At 41.2% G+C, this 22,366-nt stretch overlaps 2 protein-coding genes across 2 annotated transcripts; one reads left to right on the top strand and one right to left on the bottom strand.

Annotated features, from left to right (window-relative positions):
• Positions 1-1,182: 1,182 nt before the first annotated feature.
• ube2s (ubiquitin-conjugating enzyme E2S) lies at positions 1,183-8,443 on the bottom strand. The gene is made up of 4 exons (XM_084052653.1): positions 8,281-8,443; positions 6,065-6,212; positions 5,156-5,346; positions 1,183-3,131 (listed from the first exon to the last, which is right to left on the bottom strand). Exons 1-4 carry the CDS (start codon positions 8,281-8,283, stop codon positions 2,772-2,774), a joined length of 702 nt encoding a protein of 233 aa, XP_083908779.1. The 5' UTR covers positions 8,284-8,443; the 3' UTR covers positions 1,183-2,771.
• A 4,084-nt stretch (positions 8,444-12,527) lies between these two features.
• Positions 12,528-21,992, top strand: josd2 (Josephin domain containing 2). The gene is made up of 5 exons (XM_084049216.1): positions 12,528-12,740; positions 13,430-13,558; positions 14,872-14,997; positions 17,115-17,309; positions 19,249-21,992. Exons 2-5 carry the CDS (start codon positions 13,437-13,439, stop codon positions 19,358-19,360), a joined length of 555 nt encoding a protein of 184 aa, XP_083905342.1. The 5' UTR covers positions 12,528-12,740; positions 13,430-13,436; the 3' UTR covers positions 19,361-21,992.
• Positions 21,993-22,366: the final 374 nt, after the last annotated feature.

The following is a 22,366-nucleotide window of genomic DNA, read 5'->3' on the forward strand; positions in this document are numbered from 1 at the left end:
AAAACTATTTGGTGATTTGGTGACGGATGATTTGAAATGGACTGCATTTATACACCTTTCTCCGAAGGACTTCACAATGTAATTCACTTTCACATGCGGTGGAAATGATGCATGCGAGCAAATATAGCATATATCAATTCATATATACATATATCACAAAGGTTTGGTTATAACCTGTATTACACCATGGCTCTAATTAAATTCAAACCAAAGACATGCACATATGACAAAACAAAAGTGGAACTGACTGCAAGGTTTCTGTATTTAGGCAGAACAGATTACTATTCAAGCATTCTCTAGAGAGGCCTGATAATTACCTGTGTGACAGGTTGCTATTTCTACACAGGTGGGTGGGTGGCAGGCATGTATGACTGCAGCAGGCCAGACGGGCCTTTCATTAAAGCAATGCAAGTGACATTCTACTGGGTTTGTTAGCTGTGAGAGAACTGCAAGGCGGGAGTACTATATGAACTGAGAATCAAACATCATCAGAGGTCAGATACACCAGGATTAAAATGTACATACCAGTACCATGCCTTCAATCTTTTGAGCTCTGGGAACCCAATCGACATTCAAATCTTCAACGTTTAATTACCTCTAAAATGCAGGTCCATTTGTACATTCTTTGGGTTACAGACACGTAAGGATCCCCATGCATTTGGTTTGTCATTTAGCTGGGGACAATTATCCAATTAAGACCTGGAACTGTGTCATTTTTAGATTTGAGCTAAACAGCATTATTTTACACTTTGGGCCATTCAAAAATAGCATAGATCTACAAGCTCATAGCTACGAGCTTGTAGATTTGCTATTTTTGAAAATTCGTGAAAATGTGCGCAAATCTTTGAATATATATATTTTTAAAGCGAACATTTTTAACTCAAATCTTTGCTTCTGGGGGGTCCCTGGAACAAAATATTTTGATGGGGGTCCGAGGCCAAATACATATCATTTTGGGGGTCCTTGAAATGAAAAAAATTGAGCACCACTGATATAGAAACATATGTTTTTCAGAATACTGTTGGGATTTAAGAGACATGTAGAATCGGCTTCAGGTCTCAATGGGTTATTTAGGACTCATCAGGACTCATTCGTCAAATCAATAAATTATATCATAAAAGACAATTTATTATGTATAATGGCTAGCCTGGGGTAAAAAAAAAAAAAATCAAAGGCAAATCATTTTGCATTTATCTTCCAATATTTCCTTTATTAATTTAAATAACTTAGAATGGACACAAAAATACCCATCCGCCCATCTGCACCATGACATGAGTTTCAGAGGCGCCTTTTCCATCCAAGTAAAAGACAGCGCTTGAGTGTGTTTCCTTGGGAAATGTAGGCCCCAATATGCATTTACAACGAAAACGGAAAACCCGCCTCAGAAACCATGCCAGAACAAGTGCCATTAGGTGTGGGGAGATAAACTTCTATCAAATATGCAGAGGTCTTCCTATGGAGATATTCTCTGTTCTGTGGCAGCCACAAAGCTGGTAGGAGAACTGGGCATTTTGGACCGGGACATACCACTTTGGAGGGAAGCAGAGAAACGTGTAAACTACTCAAGGTAGCTTCGACAGATAATTTGAGACATGTTTACTCCTTATAAAGGATGCACAATCTCGCAGGCTACCCTGTTCCCCTACAGCCACTCAATCTAGATCTTCAATTACACACACACCGAAAACAGCTGAATATAGACGTGTCAATTTAAAACCACTTTTGAAAATACTGGACAATGAGACAGACAATTTTATAAAAATGAAAAAGAAAAAAAAAAAGAAAAAGGGAAGAAAAGAAATCCAGGTAAGTACGTCGCACCCGAAGGGTGGACAAGAGACGTTTTACACTCCACTGCCATGGCTTTCCGTACCCTCTCCTTCAGTCAGTCGACAGTCATATGAAAACCTATTTAAAAAAAGGATCCCTTGTGTGCCGTGAAATGATTCTCATCTCTTGCACTCCCAACGAAACAGTTCAGTTGCATAATCCTACGATAAAAACTTTCCTCCGAGCATTATTCCCTTGCTGCTAAACTTGCAAAACCTGATTTTCAGTCGAGGCAACTTGAACCCAAAACAAGATATTATATTATGGCTAAGTGTGGATTTCCCACCGTGGTCAAAGCTGAGCAGTACACAGTACCATCCCAGAAACACGAGGCTGTGTTGTCGATTAAAGATTTGACATTAAAAAGGGTGACTTATATTTTGTTGCGCACCAGTGTTGTACACTGGAAAATAGCAGATATACAAGCTCTCAATGCCTCGTGACGTTTTGTGAGCTCGTAGATCTGCCATTTTCAGTGCGAGACACGGCACGCAGCGTAGTATAACTCAGGCTTAAGCCCACAGCTTAGCGGAGACGGTAATACAGTTATGTCTCTGATAAATGGAAGGAGACAACGGACACTTTGTTTAGGGTAGAGATGCCAAAAAACAGCTACAACTCATAATGAGGACATCAAATACATTTGGTGGTAGTGTGTCATTTGTATGTTGGGGAGAAACAAAGTCTTCATTAAAAAAAAAAAAAAAGGAACAAATATCTTTGATCGTGACTTGAGGTGTGGCAGCAATTGAGTGCCAAAGGGGATAGCTTAAACTGGTGATGAAAAGGGGGGGCGACGATGCAATGAGTACAAAAATGGAGCCTGGAGGGGATAGAAAGAGTCAGAAAAAGGGACCAAAAACATTGTGAACACACTTCAATATTTATATTTACACACGCTCATACACACTCGCGCACGCACTGAGAATTGAGTTGAGGTATTAGAGTCGCCTCAATGCCCTCTTTTTATCCGTTTTCTTTTTCCCCACTACATTACTATTACTGCTACTGCTGGAGGTTGTGGTGCTGGCTGCGTTCGCTCCGTTACCCAGAGCCGCCACGGGGCCCACGCCGGCTCCCGCCGCCCTCTTGGTGGGATCGCCCGCGTGCTTCTTGGGTTGTGGGCCGTCATTAGGGTCCTGGTGGGCCCCAGAGGTTCCGCCGGGCCCTCCCATGGCATGGATCTCAGTCAAGAGACGAGCGCGGGAGGCGTATTCAGCATAGTCCTCTAGTAGCAATCGCCCTGCCTCCTCGTTCAAAGCGGACTCGGGGTTCGGGTGAATGAGGAGACACTTGATTGTCTGTAGGGGGGGGGGGGGATGGTAAAGATAGAAGACAAGGTGAAGTTCAATGAAAAATATACAAAGCTCAGTCAGTACTCTTGGTTAAGTATATAGCTTGAGGAACCGAATAGAACATGGCACCACTTCTCCATTGAACTCAATGGATGCGGCCGGCCTGTTTTTTTTCTGTCGCCCATTACTTTTAATGGTGCCCTCAAGCTCGATAAGTTGCATCTTTCACTGAGTGTTCATAAAGGATATTGACTGAGAACTATCTATATATACACACACTCTGATAGGTGACAAATTAAAAGGGAAAACCAACATAGTGTCTTAGTAACGATACTGGCCACCACGTGCCGCCAGAACAACTTGAATGTGCCTTGGCATAGATCGGCAAAATCTCTGGTACTCTACTGGAAGGACGGAACAACACCATTCTAACAGAAGATATTTCCTCATTTGGCATTATGAGGATGGTGGTGGGGAGCTCTGCAAGTTGTCGGTTCAAAATCAAAGGTATTGAATTGAGATCGGTGAAGGCCATTATATATATGAATATGATTGACATAATTTTCATACATCAAACCATTCAGTGACACCTGGTGCCCTGTGGATGGGGCACTGTCATCCTGGATAGAAATGTTTCATCATATACAAGATGATTTTCAGTGACCCTGACCTCTAAAGTGGACTCAAACGATGACCCCCACCCACAGCACAACAGAGCCGAGCCAGACGCTCACTTAAGGGGTCAGGCTTTCAGACCTGTACCCTTCTCTCACCCACTTGCGGAAAATATAATGAAGGGTGACTCATCTGACTGTATCATTTTTCCCCCCCACATCTCCATAGACCAGTGGCTTTGGTTTTACAACACTGAACTCTCAAATGTATGTATGCGTCTTTGTAATGACGGGTTTATGCAATGCAACCCTACTAGAACATCCCTCTCTATGCACTGGATTTATCAACAGACTGTTCTTGCTGACAGGCAGGTCACGTTTTGCACCATCTACTCGTTTTTAGCGGCGCTAGCCGGATCCTGCTCTATACCTGACTTTATCCGTGTTCACCGTCAACGTTCTGATTGGTCAGACCCGTCAACGTTCTGATTGGTCAGACCCGTCAACAAAGTGATTGGTCAAGCTTCCCGTGACACATGGCTATAAACACATTATAAACACATATCGATGACATAATGTATCAAAGGCGCCGCTACCTTCACACAGGGTGTGATTTTTTCCTTAAACGTCGCTCTGTAATCCACAAGCATCACGGTCATCGAATGTGAACTTCCGACACCATTTGCTGATGTCTTTCTATCGGTCAAAATGCAGGTGTCACTTTGGTCATTGTACAATACCCAGTTGAGCAGTCTTTGTGACTGAAGCTCCTGCCATCGATGCACAAAAAAAAACTACAACTCAGCATTTTATACATTCCACAGTAAACCTGTATGGAATAATCTTCATGTGTTATGCAGTGTTGATTTCGTCGACTAAAACTATGACGAAAAATGTCGACTACCTTTTTTCACTGACTAAAACTAAGACTAAATATATTGACAATTTCATCAACAAATAAAACTAGCCTAAAATGTTAGTGAGGGACGAGTGGAGAATATATCCAGTAGAACTAAAAGACAAGTCATTTTATGTTTGGCTGCGCTCGGGTGTTGCGCTCTGAAAATAGCAGATCTACAAGCTCACAACGCGTCGCAGCGCGACGCGTTGTGAGCTTGTAGTTCTGCTATTTTCAGCATGCAACCAAGTGTAAAATCTGCCATTACGACGCCATCAAGGCACCACCAACATACATTTTGGTCGACTAAATCAACTGCAGATTTAGTCGACTATAATCTTATGATATTTAGTCGACTAAAACTAGACTAAAACTAAAACATTTCAGATGACTAAAATATGACTAAAACTAAATGGAATTTTATTCAAAAGACTGACTAAAACTAAATCAAAATTTGCTGTCAAAATCAACACTGGTGTTATGTTTCTCTCTTGGCCTCTGTGTAAAAAATATTTTACCAGTAAAACATGTCGGAGGCCGAGCTCTGCCTTCCAGTCCCTCTTCAGCACATTGACGCAGATCTCTCCCTTGTGTCCCACGTTGGGGTGAAAGATCTTGGTCAAGAAATACCCCTTGGGTGGTACAGCAGGAAAGTCCTTTCCCAGGACCAGACGCATTCGGAAAATGCCACCAGCGAAAGGAGTTCCCTCTGTCAAAGCATAAACAATTCATGGCATCAACAGTATGTCGCACTTTAGCCAATAGTGTTCTGTAGCGAACAAAGAGGCTTGCACAGGGAGTGAGACAAACCCACTCTCTAACCAGTTAAATACATTTCTATCACATTAAGACCTATTTTGAGCATGACAGTATAGGCAGACATTTTCAAAAGTAGATCTAGTTTGAGATCGGCTATCTTTGCGCAAGACTGTTGTACGACTGAGTATAATTCTAAAACGGGGCTTAAGTGGTTAAGGAGTATGTCGTACTGCGTTCGTCCCACAGCTATGCCAGGGGCATCAGATGGCAAATTCAGGTCAGGCAGTCTTTCACTGCATCTTTAACAGAGCTTGAAAATGCATCAAAATGGGTACATTTAAAAAGGAATATAGCTCACTCACTGGGCAAAGGATATTGGGAAATATGGGGGACCAATAATTAATTATTTTTACCAAGCATGTCCACGGACAGATAACGCATACGTAGCTCTGTGTACTACAAGTTGATGTCTGCAGACATGCACTTTTCACAGAAGCACACTCACTACACTAGTAGTGCGATACTTTCACTTATCCCTGCACACACACACACACACTATCTCTTCCGACAGTAACAGCAATTTCTTTGTAAGAATTTAAGCACATTGGGTTGTCTTATACTTATAGGCATCATTTTACGACGAGCAAAATAACATCTACAACGCTTACCTGGTCCCTCAATGGCTGTGTGTAGCTCAGTGATGTCTTCTTCACTGGGGTATATCTTGATGCCCTCAGGCGGGTCTGCTGCTAGGGCTGACACCTCTTTGTACACCAAGCGCAGGACCTGAGGGGGCAAGTTCTCCACATTGGAGTTCTGGAAGGAAATGAGGAGAAAGAGATGGATTTAGTCTCACATTGTCACATACTGCCCAACCTGATGCCTAATACAGTTTACAGGGGGAGGGATACATAAATAAATACTGTTGACAACAATGGGTTTAATACATGTCCAACAACACAAACCAATTTACTGATATATTGGTTTCGATATAGTCTTTTTTGGTTCCACTACACCTTATTGACTGACCAGAACATGGATATTCAAGTCTGTGAGTAGCAAAACTTTTGAATCAAGTTATCATGTTGAAACTATGGAACATAACCTTTCATTCATTTAAAAACACAAAAGCTCAAAGTAATAATCCATTCTTGACAACATGAGGAAGACTACAGACGTAGTTATTTGGAGTCTAACTAAAGTCAGCTTTAAGTTCACAATTTTAATAACTGTCAAAATACACATTTAACTTGCGTTTCCTTTTTGAGGTAGAAGCAATTTTAGCATAAGAAAGCATATAGACTTACGTTGTTGTAACACATTTTTAACAGATGTTTTAAGACCCAATTAATACTGGTTAGACCAATTTCACCAGTTTGTCTAATATAAACACCTTTCTGTGTGACCAAACTTGGCATCAGCCTGGTGCATGACAAAATGTTTTAGTTTGTTGACCCCTTAAAAAAGGTAGGGTAAGTGATTTATTTTTGTTAAAATAAGTGTTAAATAGCTCTATATTCTGATAGTACTCATTGCTATAGTTTTTGTTCAGTAAAAAGGAGTCTCCCATGTCTCTCCAGAAAGTGCATTTTCAGTGCTCTCTCCTGATTGGCTTAAAATGTGTCACTTACCTGAAAATGTACTATATTCTGTTTACTAAAGAGCTGGAGAGACCCGTGTGACCGAACAAACGCTCTGTAGCAATGATTACTATCAGAATATAGTACTTTACCCTTTGTGTTAACCAAAAAATATCACTTACCCTACCTTTAATGCAAAACTTGATCCCTAAATTCAAACGTATTTAAAGACTCTGTAATGCCAGGCAGTGGCAGTTACAGTTATTGCCAGACAGTAACAAATCAGAGTTAAATGTATCCATTTGTAACATTGAGCGTGATCGGTTAGAAATGTAACCAAATCTAACCGTAAAGGAGCATTTGGCCACATAGTTAGATTTTTGTTGTGCATAAGCCTTTTTTCAGGCCAGTTTGGACTAGCACTAGCTCTGTGGCTAGCGTCGTCAATTAACATCAGAGAGCCTATTGTAGGCTAACGTTAACGCCACCATCGATCGTACGCAACGAACAACAGACAGTCGTGATGAGTTTCTGACTATTAAACATCCCCATCTCCTTTCACACACACTTGTCATCCAACATCAGAACATGATCAGAGATTCATTCAACATCCCAGATAATAGACAGACCCCCCCCCCCACCCCGATCAACCACAGCTAACGGTCAACGTTAGGTCTATTTATACATTTATACAAGACTTCTGGACAATACATCAAAACACATCCCACGGGTAAAAGTGTCGACGCGAGCTACGTCGACACCCGTTCCATTGATACATGCGTTATTTGTGTCGATTCATTGTATTGATCAAACAATAATTAGCCCCACAAACATAATAAGAACAGGATAGCCAGCTATGCTAGCAACCAGTATTGCCAGGTTTTGCGAGAGAAATAAGCAAACGGGTCTAGGAAAACAAGCCCAAAAGCATTGACTATAATGGGCCACATCACGAGCACTTTGCATCAGCTATTTGAAAATAGCAGATATACAAGCTCACAATTGTGAGCTTGTAGATCTGCTATTTTCAAACTCTTGCAAATAAAATGTGGAATAGTTGTGAAAATATTTGAGAACCACTGGTTTAAATAATACTTAATACAATTTGAAACAAGCCTAAATAAGCAGCTGTACTTCAGAAACAAGCCAAAATAAAACGCAACCCGCATCTACCAGTATGTACAAGTGAATATTTACTGTGACTTACCGAAAAATAAGCCCAAAGTCACTTGTAATAAGCCGACATGGCAACATAGCTAGCAACGTTAGCCGTCACCTGAGAACACCCTAACGTACACACTTACCATGTCTTCTACCGGCGTGGAGCTGTCTGTTGTCTGTTAGCTTTGATCTTAATATCGCAGTGAATGTTGTGTTTAAAGAGGTTTATAATATACTTATAAACTATTTTCCGTTGTGAAGTGTTAGCGAAGCTGAGGCTAGCAGCTAACTGTTCCTTTCTTCTCTTCGTTGACTTGACACAGGAACAAAAATAACATCCTCGATTTAACCCAGGGGCCGGGGACCAATCGGCGTCTCGGCAATACGATACGTCACGACGGGCGGACCAACGGGAGGGGAGGATTCTCCGTCTTCTCGTAGTTGACAGGTTCGTCGGCCAATCGCGACGGGAGATGTGAGCGATGCTGCCCGGCCATTGGTGCGTTTGAATAACTCACGTCCACCCTGTATGTACGAATTATATATATAATTAAAAACTAAACAAAAGCATTTTTTTTCACATTATTTTGTTGAACGTTCGTGTATAATTTTATATTCAATTACTATTAAAAAAAAGTTAGTACAAGCATTATTTGGCTGTTGTATGTGATTGTATACACTCTTTACAGAGCAGTGATTTTTAAAGGACCCCAGTTAGATTATGCATCTATTATGGTGTAGATAACTCATAGGCCTTATCCTTAGATAGCCTCTCTGTTGAGTTACTAATTACTGGTATGGTTCACCGTTTGCCTCACCTGGCATGTATGCTATTGCTACAGTAGTACAGGTGAAGGGGAAGTTCTGTTTTGCTTAGGGGCAAGAAGGTAGTCTTGCAAACCAGATTGTTGACAACCACAATTTTCAAATGCTTTCGGAGATTGTAGAATAGTTGTCTGGCTAGTGGCTACACAAGACTAGCTACCAGGTGACAACAGAGCTGCCAGGGTCCTTAGACGGTAGACAGAAAGGGTAGTTTACTCGTCAAGCGTTTATTCCTTATTTCCTATTTCTGCTTGCAGCTTGCACTGTTAATCTTTTGTGAGGTAAATAAAATACCCGAAAACTGTATTTGTGGACCTGTCTACTTTTTGGTGCCTTGAGCCATTGGCCAACCTTTCACATGTGGTGTCAGAGGTAAAAAGGGACAGTCCACAGTGCATCCACAGAAAACATCAGCAGCAGCAAGCAGAGCCTCGGAGGAAGAGGGTGCCACAGGGGGACTGACCGGTAGAGAAAGGTGCCCAGCCCACAGTGAACACCACCTCTTCCCAGTAGACAACGTTTTCCAACCTGGCCAGGAGGTTCCAGATGGAGGGAGCAGCAGGAGCTGAAGCTTGGCTTCCTCAGCCACCAGATCACCCAGCTCCAGGGGTCATTGACACAACCAGGGCATGGCCTGTCGTGGGCGAGGACTGTCTGTGGCAGTGACAGATCGGCAGCAGGATCCTCAGCAGCACCGGTGCCAGGGGAGATCCAAAGATGGTGGGTGGGTGGGTGGAAGGATGCTATGGCCAGAATGATGTGGTTCCATGCCAGGTGACCTTTCCACTCTGTGACCCTCCACATAAAGGGGTCTGAGCTGTACAGCAGACTTCTGTCTTCAGAAGGGGGGCATGGGTCAGCCTGTGCCCTATTCACACACACACACACACACACACACACACGCGCGCGTGCGCGCCCAATCAAGGACCTTGCACACACACCACTCAGCTGAGTCAAATGACCAATTGACATCACCAGTTGGATTGGTAGTGACTGTTCAATTGCGTTGAGTTGCATGTTTCCTCTATGTGTACAAATGACATTTTTAAGTATCTGGCACTAGTAATCTAATTATATAGACGTATATAATTGACTGACTGACTGACTGCATACCTTATTGACAGTTTGTAATTTGTACAGATGTATGGTTTACAATGACTGTTAAAAGGATAACAAAAAAAATCCATTTCCAAATCCAAATCCAAATCCTTGTTTCCATTGTGGTCCTGTGTATTCAAGACATTGAAAGACATACAATAATAAACACTAATCAACACTAGGAGCAAATGTTTTTTTGTGTCATTTCAGGTGTTAAGCTTAGAGGGCTTTTCTAGGACCATTTACAAATTACAGACAGGTGCTCTTTTATGGCGCTTTAGAAGGAGGGTAAGGAGTTACAGGTTTGGTGGCCTGACTGACTGACTGACTGACATATTACTCACAAGGTGCAATCTGGCTTTGCTTTGTCTGAGACGGAATACGAAAAAATAATGATATTTTCACACTCATTTCCTTCATAGGAATTTTGCAGTAACAATCCATGAGGTGGCACTAGCGCTGTATTAGGCCACCTTCACCGGGCTCTGCAGTACAGCAGCCGTGTCTTCTATTGTACTTAAAACTCAGTGAGAAACAAGGGGGTCAAAGTATGTTCCCAGGGGCCCCCCTGGGCTCCCTAGCACTATATCGCACTACTAGCAGCACATAATAGTTATATTTGTAGACTCTGTTATGAGATAAATAGATAGATAGATAGATAGAGGATTTTACTTAATGATCATTTTTACCACTTTAACCCTATTTCATACTTCAGCTAGCTTGAAGATCTGCTATTTTAGAACATTTGAGGACATTTTTTTTATGATTGTGAAAATATTTAACACCACAAATCTTCTCTTATGGGTTCCCTGGCACCGGATATTTTCAGATGTGGGTCTGAGACTAAACATAAGTCACATCATTTTGACATGAAAATGCCCTGCCCTGCTGTACAACCCCCCTCCAACACTTCACTCACCTGCCCTGATACCCCTCCTCTCTGCCTGGGCTGTGCTCAGGGGGTCAGACCCACCCCTCCAGGATCCAGTGCACCAAAAACGTGTGTTAGTAAGAGAATCTACAGTAATTGCAACCAAATCATGCACTAACACAATTACAGATATTATTAACGTATATCAGAAAACCATAAAGGGAATGTATACAGCATGAGTTTTGCCATGGCCCTGGCTATGAGTCCCTGCAGGACAATATAACATATTTTGAAAGTTTTACCTAATGCTTTATGCTGCACTGTGTAAACTTTCCTGTTCTGCCTCGGATTTTAACCCGGGTGTGCTGTGCAAGTGCTGACATTTTACCACTGCCTGCTTGCTCTGGGGAGAAATTGTATTATGACCTTCAGGTCAAAATTTGTGTCCAACTATAGAAACAGGATGGCGTCTAAGGTTAATTATCTAACCTAGACACATGATCTTAATGTCTCAATAGAAGAGCAGGGAGACCAAATGCAACCACCCCAATTGTATAAGCTATTTTGTATTAACCTACTCTATCATACAGATAGATTGGACAAATAATTATTTCTGTTGCTATGTTATTTAGCTCACTTAGTTTATCAGAGATGCTCTCTTGCAACAATAATACCCAGGCTCAACAGTAGAGGGCGCTGCAAGACACTACATTTGTATAACAAGGGGCATATAACAGGGGCATTGTTGACCGCCCAAGCGTGGGACAGTGTTTATGATTCACTTTGCGTAACTCAGCAAGACAAACTACTTTTGTGATTTTTAAATCCAATCACATTAATTAATTAATATGTTAATTTACATTGTAGATAGATCATTGTTGTACCACTGAACTGAGGATAAAACATCTTGTGGCCAGAGGTGCTGGCATGAAAAATGACATGAGGGGACATTAATGTGGGCGTTGTGGCAAGTAGGTCATAGATCCCATCACCCGTAGATGGTCGTGCTGCAATTGGCTGATTGATTGATTGAGTACTTTATTAACAGTTTTACAAAAAAAAAAAGCACCGAAGGAACAGTTCTATACAAAGGATGCTATTAGGATTAAACCCAAAAAGCACTATGGTTTGTTTCCATTATGGTCCTGTATATTCAATTCATCTAAACATTTAGTGACAGATAAATATACAATACTTGTGCAGTGCCGCACTATGAGCGTGTAGATCTGCTATTTATGACATTTTTTGAAAATGTGTACATATCTATGAATATGTATATTTTTTAAAGCAAACATTTTTAGCTCAAATCTTTGCTTTTGGGGGTCCATGGCACAAAACATTTTCAAATGGGGGTCCGCAGCCAAATGTATATCAATTTAGGGGTCCGGGGCATGAAAAAGGTTGAAAAAACATTGTTTTACAGAATTTACACCAAAATATAATTGCCTGCCAACCAACTGGCCAATCACAACGTGACACGTCCGCCCGGGCTATGGGATGCGTACTCTGTGACCGTGGCATGGGCGTGGCCGGCAGCACACAACAACAACAACAGCTCTACTTCCGGGTTGTCAGGCTGCCTGTCAGAGAGAAAGAGTCAGAGTGCAGCTGTATCTTTTCTAAACACATCGCTCTGTCAGCAGCTTTAAATACACTAGATTCATCTGTTTAAATACACTAGATTCATCTGGCTGCTGCCAGCGGTTGATTTTTCCACGTTGTTTTGGATTTGGAAGCGTGAGATTAGCCGTTATTATAATAATAAACACAGTTATATATTCATTCACCCCCGGGATAGCTTCCATAACGGTAAGCAAACAGCTAGTTAACTTTTAGTGAAAGCAACGCAGCTGTGTGTGAATTCACCAGTGATGGAAGAAGTACTCACGTGTTTTACTTATGTAAAAGTATCAATACTGCATGCAGATGTACTCTGGTTCAAGTAAAAGTCCGGAATTCAACATTTACTTGAGTAAAAGTACAACAGTATTGGTATCTTAAAGTACCAAAAGTGTTGTTATGCAGAATGTCCCATTTCACAAGTGTTCAAAATGTATACAAATCTTGTATCAACGCGCAGCAAAGCAATGCATTGTGAGCTTGTAGATCTGATATTTTTAAATAGCTGAAGTATATAGGATAAAGTGGTTAATGCATGTTTTGTAATAATACAAGTCTACAAAGTAACTAACTAGTAATTCATGTTTTCAAATAATTGTAGTGGAGTAAAAAGTACAATATTTGCCTCTGAGATGTAATGGAGTAGAAGTAAAAGTACTGGAGATTTAAAATAAACCAGGAAAGTAAAACATCAGATCAAAACCTCAGATTTGTACTTAAGTACAGTACTTGAGTAAATGTACTTAGTTACTTTACACCACTGCAGCTAACAACCTTTAGTGAAAGCAATGCAGCTGTGAATTCACATCACGTTTTTGTGTTTTTTGTGCAACTGAGCGACACAATGTTTACTTGTGGTTGTTGTGGTGTCCATGTAGGTTTAGTATGAGCGAAGGGGAAGTGTTTCATGAGAAACAGAGACTGGAGCTGTGTGCCATCCATGCCTTGAACAACGTGCTGCAGGAGAGAGTGTTCACCAAAGAGACAGCCGATGACATCTGTAAACGGTGAGCTGACTGACTGACTGACTGAACATATGTATATACATGTCTGTCAAAAGGATAACACACGATAAAGCTTGAGAGCTTTATTGCATTGGTCCTTTGCGGGGACCAACAGTGGTCCTTGGGGCGGTACCAGGGGGTCCCCAGCGAAATTAGTTAACATAGCGTCACAGTCATTTTCACCACTTAGCTTTGGCTATTCAAAAATAGCAGATATACAAGCTCACAGCGCGGCACCGAGTGCCGCGCTGTGAGCTTGTAGATCTGCTATTTATGAAAAATCTTGAAAATGTGTGCATATCTTTTAATATATATATATTTTTAAAGCTAACATTTTTAACTCAAATCTTTGCTTTTGGGGGTCCATGGCATAAAATATTTTCAGATGGGGGTCCGCAGCCAAATGTATATCAATTTAGGGGTGCTTGGCATGAAAAAGGTTGAAAATCACTGCTTTACACATACACACACTCACACACATACACACACACACACACACACACACACACACACACACACACACACACACACACACGCACACGGTGGGATTTGTCTTGGTGACATTATCGTGGTGACCCATTCTGATAATGCACGATGACCAACATTTAGGACATACAGCAATTTCACATTTACTAGAATGGGTCAACGCAGGACCATACAATAGACAATACACTCTGACTATATCAGTCATCTAAATGCTTTCAACAGAGACCGAGTCATTTGCTTACATACACAGTTGAGAAGAAGAGAGAATCTGTGCATTTCTAGATGAGTAATAGTGCACAAGGTTTTTGTTGTTGTAGTTGTTGTCGATTTGTGATCCACATATTCCCTGCTGGTTTAGCCAATTAAGACCTGAGGACGATTCTACGTGTCTCCTAAATCTCAACAGTATTCTGAAAAACGTACGTTTCTATATCAGTGGTGCTCAATCTTTTTCAAGTCAAGGACCCCCGAAATTATATGTATTTGGCCACGGACTCCCATCTCAAAATATTTTGTTCCAGGGACCCCCCAGATGCAAAGATTTGAGTTAAAAATGTTCGCTTTAAAAAATATACATGTTCAAAGATTTTCAAAGATTTTCACACATTTTCACGATTTTTCAAAAAATAGCAGATCTACAAGCTCATAGCGCGGCACTCGGTGCCGCGCTATGAGCTTGTATATCTGCTATTTTTGAATAGCCAAAGTGTAAAATAATGCTTTTTAGCTCAAATCAAAAAATGACACAGATGCGTTCCAGGTGGGTTGATGATATTTAGGTTAAGATTGCTCCATCTTAGCATTGCTTTCCTGTGGTTCTGATCCTGCAGGCTAGCTCCACAGTGTGTGGTGAACCCACACCGCTCCGTACTAGGAACAGGGAACTATGACGTGAACGTCATCATGGCGGCGTTGCAGAGCAGAGACCTGGCAGCAGTATGGTGGGACAAGCGCAGGTGAGCCTAACTAACACATGACGGGCTGACGACGATAGTTTCACAACCTTGCGGTCAAGACCCAAAAAGTGGGCGGTGAGAAATCGCTGACAGGACTCGCCGCCAAAGACCACTTTCAACAACATTTCAACAGAATATTGAGTTCATATTTCTTGGTCAATATAACATTTGGGTCCCGACCTACTGTAATTGGCCAGCAGTGGTGGAAAAAGCACTCGCATTCTTTACTTAAGTAAAAGTATCAATACTGCAATGTAGAAGTCACAAGCTTTCAAATGTATAATAAAATGTATATAAATCTTTTGAAAATAGCAGATCTACAAGCTCACAATGCGTCGCGCCGCATTGTGAGCTTAAGTTGTAGATCGTCTATTTTCAAATGGCCGAAATGTATATAGGGCTGAAGTAGTTTTATAATAATAATCAAAATCTAAAAAGTAATTAGTAACGTAAAAGTTTTCAAATAATTGTAGTGGAGTAAAAGTACAGTATTTGCCTCTGAGATGTAGTGGAGTAGAAGTAAAAGTACTGAAAATTGGAAATACTCCAGTTAAGTAAAAATTAAAAATACCTCAAAATTGTACTTAAGTACGGTACTTGAGTACATGTACTTAGTTACTTTACACCACTGTTAGCCAGTTGAGACGCTTACAGGCCTACACATTAGATATCTGGGTTTGTGAGTCCTAACCAGAAAGTCCCGAGTTTGAGTCTCTGGACCGGTTGGGTGAAACTCTGCATGTGGAAAGCAAAGGAGAGACACTTGACTTTATCTTCAAATGAGCTGCATGTGACAGCTTTCGTTTCCAGTGGAGCTGTAAATAAACTATAGAAGACTGAGGTTGGACTGGGGGAAACTCATAGATGTGACCATGTTATACAACTCAATCTATACAATAGTTTGCCATACAATCATGCAGAGACCATCCTTTTTCTAGGCAGACTGATCATGTGAGATCTCAAACGCATCCCACGATATCAGTGTGGACTTTGGCCCATAGGAGACCAGTATAGTGTGGGGGGGGGAGTATTTACAGGGGTTGACACTAACGGTTGCCCGACTACCCGTGGCAAGTAAATAAAACGTTCGGGCAGGTGGACTTTTCTTTCAGGCTGCCCGACGGGCAAGTTCGTTTGAGCGGGGAGTTCTGTCTTTATTTCGCACAACACAAGATGTCTGTGGAATTTAAAATAAGTCATATTGTATAGCTATTGAGAAATTTGGCATAAATATTGTAAGTATAGTAAAAAAAAAAAAACTGTTAAAATGAACGGTAATTCAAATTTTACCTATCACAATTTACTTTTCGGGCAAGTGGGCATGACCTTTGGGCAAGTAGAACATGACCTGTACTTGCCCGACGGGCAAGTGCCTCTTAGACCTTAGTGTCAACCCCTGTATTTACCTTGACAGACAAACTCATTCAGCTAATCAGCAGCGAAAAATCTTATCTGCCAAGGAACTCCGCTAGTGCATGCTCTGGTTCTTGTTGAATTGTTGTGATTGTGTCTTATTTCTGCAATAACAAGCACTTCTAGCTGTATTTATCCTTCCGGTGTTAACGTTACTACTTGTTGCTTTGGGGGCCGCAAATTTGCTTTGTTGTTTTGCAAGCTCCGCAGTCTGTATTCACGTCACCAACCACATGGACCAATCCTGCAGCTTTCCACTGTGGTAACGGAACAGTACGTTATAACAATGTCCCTGATAGGCCAGTCATTTTGTGGTTTCTCACACTGTTCTCCTCTAAGCTGAAGTCCAGACTGATTTCGTGGCGTACGTTTGTGGTCCTACGTAATAAGTCTGGCAGTGCCAGGCTATTCCTTTTTAGATTTGCGAGGTTGGAAACCGAACATTCATGTTAATTTCACAATATGGCAATTGGCCTATAGAAGAACATAGGTAGAATTAAAGGCTAGAGTTTATAAGTGATGTGTTCGATCATGTTTCAAGAAATAAATAATTTAGCTTGGAAGAAAGTATAAATAAAAGAATCGGCTTACAAAGTCTTGGATGGATTATTTGACTGAGGAGACAGCGCCTCAGTAGTTGGATGTTGGTAGTAGTGTTTGATGTTAACCCCCAGACTGTCTCTCTGCCTTGTGTTGTCATCCAGGACTGTACAGAGTCTGTGCATGTCGAAGGTTCATGGCTTCATACTCAACGTTCCGTCACGCGTGTCGCTGGGGATCGTGTCCCTCCCGCTGAGACGACGCCACTGGCTGGCAGTGCGACAGGTCAATGGGCAGTACTACAACCTAGACTCCAAACTAAAGAATCCCGTCAATATCGGAGGAGAAGCAGAGCTACGGTAAGAACTCTCTACCAACATAATATTGAAAAAGATTCAACAAAGTTATTCACCTAAATCAGTGGTTTTCAACCTTTTTCATGCCAAGGACCCCTAAATTGATATATATTTGGCTGCGGACCTCCGTCTGAAAATGGACCATGGACCCCCAAAAGCAAAGATTTGAGTTAAAAATGTTCACTTTAAAAAATATATATATCAAAGATATGCACACAGCTTGTATATCTGCTATAGCCAATAGCAGCCGATAGCCAAAGCTTAGTGGTGAAAATGATTGTGACGCTATGTTAACTAATTTTCGCTGGGGACCCCCTGGTACCGCCCCAAGGACCACTGGTGGTCCCCGGACCACTGGTTGAGAATCACCGACCTAAATCAACTCTATCAACCTATTTAATCAACCTATTTAACTAGTGTTATTCAGAAGTAAGAGAAACAGCGACATGCAATGACATGTTTCATGTCATCGTATTGTGACGATTTATAGAATAGTCAGTTAAACTCTATTATACTTAGTTGACCGGGGTCCCCTCAGGGCTCTGTACTAGGTTCGCTTCTTTTTTGCCCCACACCAAAACGTTTCCAAAAAGAGCCGATCTACAAGCTCACAACGCATCGCATCGCATCGCAATGCGCTGTGACCTAGTAGATTGGACATTTTTGCAGAATGTTCACCCCTTAATAGGGATGCTAGGGCTGACTGAAGTGAGCAAATAAAATGCCCTAGAACCAGTGTGTTCAAACTGATGGTAGAGCTGGAGTAGGCTGTGGTGTGATGTATGGTCTGTGTCTCGTAGTGAGTCATCCCTTATGGGTCATCCATCACATGAGGCTTACCTCACACACTGTCGTTGTTTGCTGCTACTGCTGTAGTAGTACACTGTGTTAATGGAGGCCAGTGGTTCTCAACCTGTGGGCTACGAGGGTATTGCAAGTGGGCCCCCAGATAAGTGGAAAATAACTAAGATTTTAATGATGATGAAAAAAAAAATTTACATGTTTTTTTTTTTATATCTTTAAAACTTAAAACAATTTTAATTGTGATACTTTACCGATGAAAAGGAACTTAAAAGTATACTATTGTTGGTTCCATTGATCCAAGCCGGAACACAATCGATTGATTGACAATTAAAATAAACATGCTCGGAAAATGCACCCATCTCACCACTTAAGTTTCGGTAAGCGAACTCTTTCGAGATTTTCCAAGCGGGCCCTGATCCAGAGACGGTTGAGAACCACTGATGTAGGCCATCCTCGGACGAGCCCTCCAGTCATCTCCATCCTCCACACATCCTTCGTACACTGCAGTCTCATAATCCCCCCTCTCCCCATCTCCAGCTTGACACTCACTCTCTTCTCTCTCTCATCTTTCCCCTCTCTCTCTCTCTCTCTCTGTTTCTCTCGCATTCAAATTTCAATGAGCTTTATTGGTGTTCAATTCTTCAGTATCAGTTAACCCATTAAGACCGGGAACGCATCTGTGTAACTTGTAAAGACTGTGTAAAGATTTGAGATACAAATGTTCGCTTTAAAAAAAACATTTTTTTTAATCCAAAAAATAGCAGATCTACAAGCTCATAGCACGGCACTCGGTGCCGCGCTATGAGCTTGTATATCTGCTATTTTTGAATAGCTAAAAATGACGTGTGTTCCCGGTTTGAATGGGTTAATAATAAAACAATACAGAAACTATTCAAAGTAACAATTAGTACGTATAGCATCAACACATTTCAAGTATTCTATCTCACAAGAATGATTAGCTTGATTACAAATGCAAGGAGATCATGTGGCATATAGTATACCACAGCTAGCAGCTACAAACACACATTCACTTCCTTTCTCCCAGTTTACACAGCAGTTCGTCAAAATTACATATTTTGTGGAATTTGGATAAGTATGTGTTTCAGATTCTCTCTCTCTCTCTCTCTCTCTCTCTCAGTGCGTTCCTCAGTGAGCAGCTTTCTCAGGACGTAGCAGAGATGCTTCTAGTGGTTCCACGTGACGTAGAAGAGGACGGTTCATGGCTGAACTCGGATGACACCCAGAAGTGATTTTTCTTTTTTTTTTCCTCTTTTGGTTTGGAACAATGACACTACCGGTACATGACATGGGGACGTAACCTCCTGCTCTGAGAGACAAAACAAAACAAACAAAAAAAACACAAGACAAAACCATGCTTTTCTTGTTTCGTTTTTTTTTTAAACAAAATGCTTCTTGACAAATTCTTCAGGGAATGCACTACAACTACAATATTGATACGCTACACTCACCAGTGAACACGCACACACACACACACAAAAGTCCCAAAGAGAATTGAAGACAGGGTTTTTTTTTCCTGCCGAAATGAAGGATTGCTTTGATTGTACCATGGTAGCATTATTAACTTTTTTCTTGCTCTGAGATGACATTGGAGCCACATGTCTCTCTGTGCATTTTGTTTGACACTAGGAAGGTGCACAGGCACCGAACAGAGTTGTAAAAGTATGCGGTACAACTTGAGTTGTTGTGACATACGACTGACCTTCTTTGGAGAAATTGCAAACTTTGTTCATGCATGAAACCTGATCCATTTGGTGCCAGCCTGCTCTTAACGTTACTGAAACACAAAGTCCCAAACGTGAAGTGCAACCCGCCTCAGCCAAGTTTTGAGTAGAAGGGTTTAGATACTCAACAGTACAGTATATAAGCAAAAACACTTCACAAATCCGATAAATAATAAACAGGCCAGCCTACAGGGTCTTTGCGAGGGTGGAGCTTTGCCTGGACGATAAGTGTGTTTTGGGGGTGTTTTTCTTTAAAGCGGATTTACTTAAAATAGCCTACCCAAATTAAGTCAGTGGAGAACTCATTAAATCTGCACCTTCACTGCAGTTGTGGCAGACTTGACTTATTGACAGGCGTCTTACTCAGTGTCAAGCTGCTTGTCAAAGCCTCGACACTTGTCTAAAGGTCAGTCAGTGACAGACTTAAACCACTTATACACTTCAGTGACCAGTGTCCCCCAGGGGTCTATATACTTGGTCCCCTCCTTTTCCCCCCTCTTCATCAAATCTCTTTGCCGGATATGGGCAATTTTGTAGATATGCTATTTTTGGTAAATGTTTGCCTATCATGAGACGCTAGTGCTCCAGTGTCACATTTAGGTAGTCTATAGCAGTGGTTCTCAAACTTTTTCATGTCAAGGACCCCCAAATGGACACCCATCTGAAAAGATATGCCAGGGAGTGGGACCCCCATAAGAGAAGATTTGTATGGCTCTAGCAGTGATTCTCAACCATTTTAATGTCAAGGACATTAATTGGCATTTCTATATCTGGGACCCCAATTTATATTGTAAAATCAATGTTAATTTAACTCTGAGAGTGTACAATTGAGTTATGCGTTGAGTTAAGGGTCCATTTGGTTCCTAACTATCCATTTAGCTGGGGACCCCCTGGAACTCCCTCAAGGACCCCTGGGGTTCCCTAGACAGAACCAATGGTCTATATTATAGGAAGTGCCCTTGTAAAAGGTTTTTGCTTAGCTACTAAAACACAGTCGGCCCATCATGTGCTTCAAGAGAAAATGGTTGAATTATCTTATCAGGCTTTCCATTTAGGAATTCATTGGGTCTGACTTATGCGCCAAACGCCCTAATTCTATCACCATGTACAGTACATACGAGTTGATTAGGTTTTTAGTTTGAGTAGCACCTGAATACACACTCTTTACCCTTTTTTCTGTTTTACTCATCTATGCACTACAGAGGTTAGACTGTTTTAGGACTGGTTGTCTTCCTGGTGGTCTATGCACACACAGGTACTATAGAAGCACTGGCTGCTGGATATGTTCATTGTATGTTAATCCATTAAGACCGGGAACGCATCTGTGTCATTTTAAGATTTCTTTGGCTTTTTCAAAAATCGTGAAAATGTGTGAAAATCTTCGAATATATATATTTTTAAAGCGAACATTTAAAACATTTTGTCCCAGGGACCCCCAGAAGCAAAGATTTGAGTTACACATGTTTGCTTAAAAAATATCTAGATCTACAAGCTCATAGCTTATGAGCTTGTAGATCTGCTATTGAATAGCCAAAGAAATCTAAAATGACAGATGCGCTCCCGGATTGAATGGTTAATTCCTGTTGTAATTTGTCCTTTCCCCCCTCTCCTATTAATCTATGCATATCTAATTGAATGGGAGCATTGTCTTATCGTCACTGTCGGGTGGAAACCTTGTATGTCTAAAACCCTCGTTCCAATGGATCCAATGTACTTAGCATTTAGCAACAAGCTCTTGTTAATACTTTTCACCGGTTAAATACTTATAAAAAACAGACACACTGAACCACTTTCACTTTAAACAATTTTTTAAAAGTAGCAAAAACATCTATAAGCTCGCAACCCGTCGCGATACAGCACATTGTGAGCTTGTCGATCGTCAAATATTTGCACGACCTTGTCATACGATGATGGGGCATTCATTTATGAAAAAAAACTCAAGGTTTCTGCCCGACTGGGATGTTATGTTGCAGACTGTGCAGACTGACGGAAACACACCCAACCAAACTCACGAGGTTCATCATGATACTGAAAACATATTTATATTAAAAGGTTTGATCTGTTTTAAATGGGTTATTACATTGATTAAGGTTCTCTGTCATTTGGATTCCATAGAATATAGTCATCTATGGAAGCTTGTCGCGCACCGAAAATAACAGATCTATAAGCTCACAACACCTTGCGCTGCGACGTGTTGTGAGCTTGTAGATAGTCTGTTTTCGGTTAGTAGTTAGCTATTTTAAGATGAAAGGGTATTTGGAGTGGTTATAATCCATGTTCAGAAGCATCTTCCATAAACATGAATGGTTTCAGATATTTCTTAAAATCTGTGATTTCTTCAACTGTGTAAAACAGCAAGAACATGTGTTTTGAATGGTTAATACCTAAACATTTGACATACTGTTAATTGTTTAGGACACACAGTGATAGTGTGTGTGCTCCTTTTTTGAAAAATCACAGATTGGGCCTAACAAAATGGTTCAGTCATGAGATTTTATTTTGCTTTTTTCCCTG

This window comes from Gymnoscopelus microlampas (assembly GCF_963454915.1).
Source record: "Gymnoscopelus microlampas genome assembly, chromosome: 3".
Lineage (NCBI taxonomy): Eukaryota > Metazoa > Chordata > Actinopteri > Myctophiformes > Myctophidae > Gymnoscopelus > Gymnoscopelus microlampas.

Bases quoted from the DNA above. Each gene is read 5' to 3' on its own strand.
- josd2 (XM_084049216.1), top strand. From the start codon at position 13,437: ATGAGCGAAGGGGAAGTGTTTCATGAGAAACAGAGACTGGAGCTGTGT. The intron at 13,559-14,871 runs GTGAGCTGACTG...CTGATCCTGCAG, and splicing joins GCCGATGACATCTGTAAACG to GCTAGCTCCACAGTGTGTGG. The intron at 14,998-17,114 runs GTGAGCCTAACT...GTTGTCATCCAG, and splicing joins GTATGGTGGGACAAGCGCAG to GACTGTACAGAGTCTGTGCA.
- ube2s (XM_084052653.1), bottom strand. The intron at 5,347-6,064 runs GTAAGCGTTGTA...ATGCTTTGACAG, and splicing joins CACAGCCATTGAGGGACCAG to AGGGAACTCCTTTCGCTGGT. The intron at 3,132-5,155 runs GTAAAATATTTT...CCCCCCCTACAG, and splicing joins GCCTCCGACATGTTTTACTG to ACAATCAAGTGTCTCCTCAT.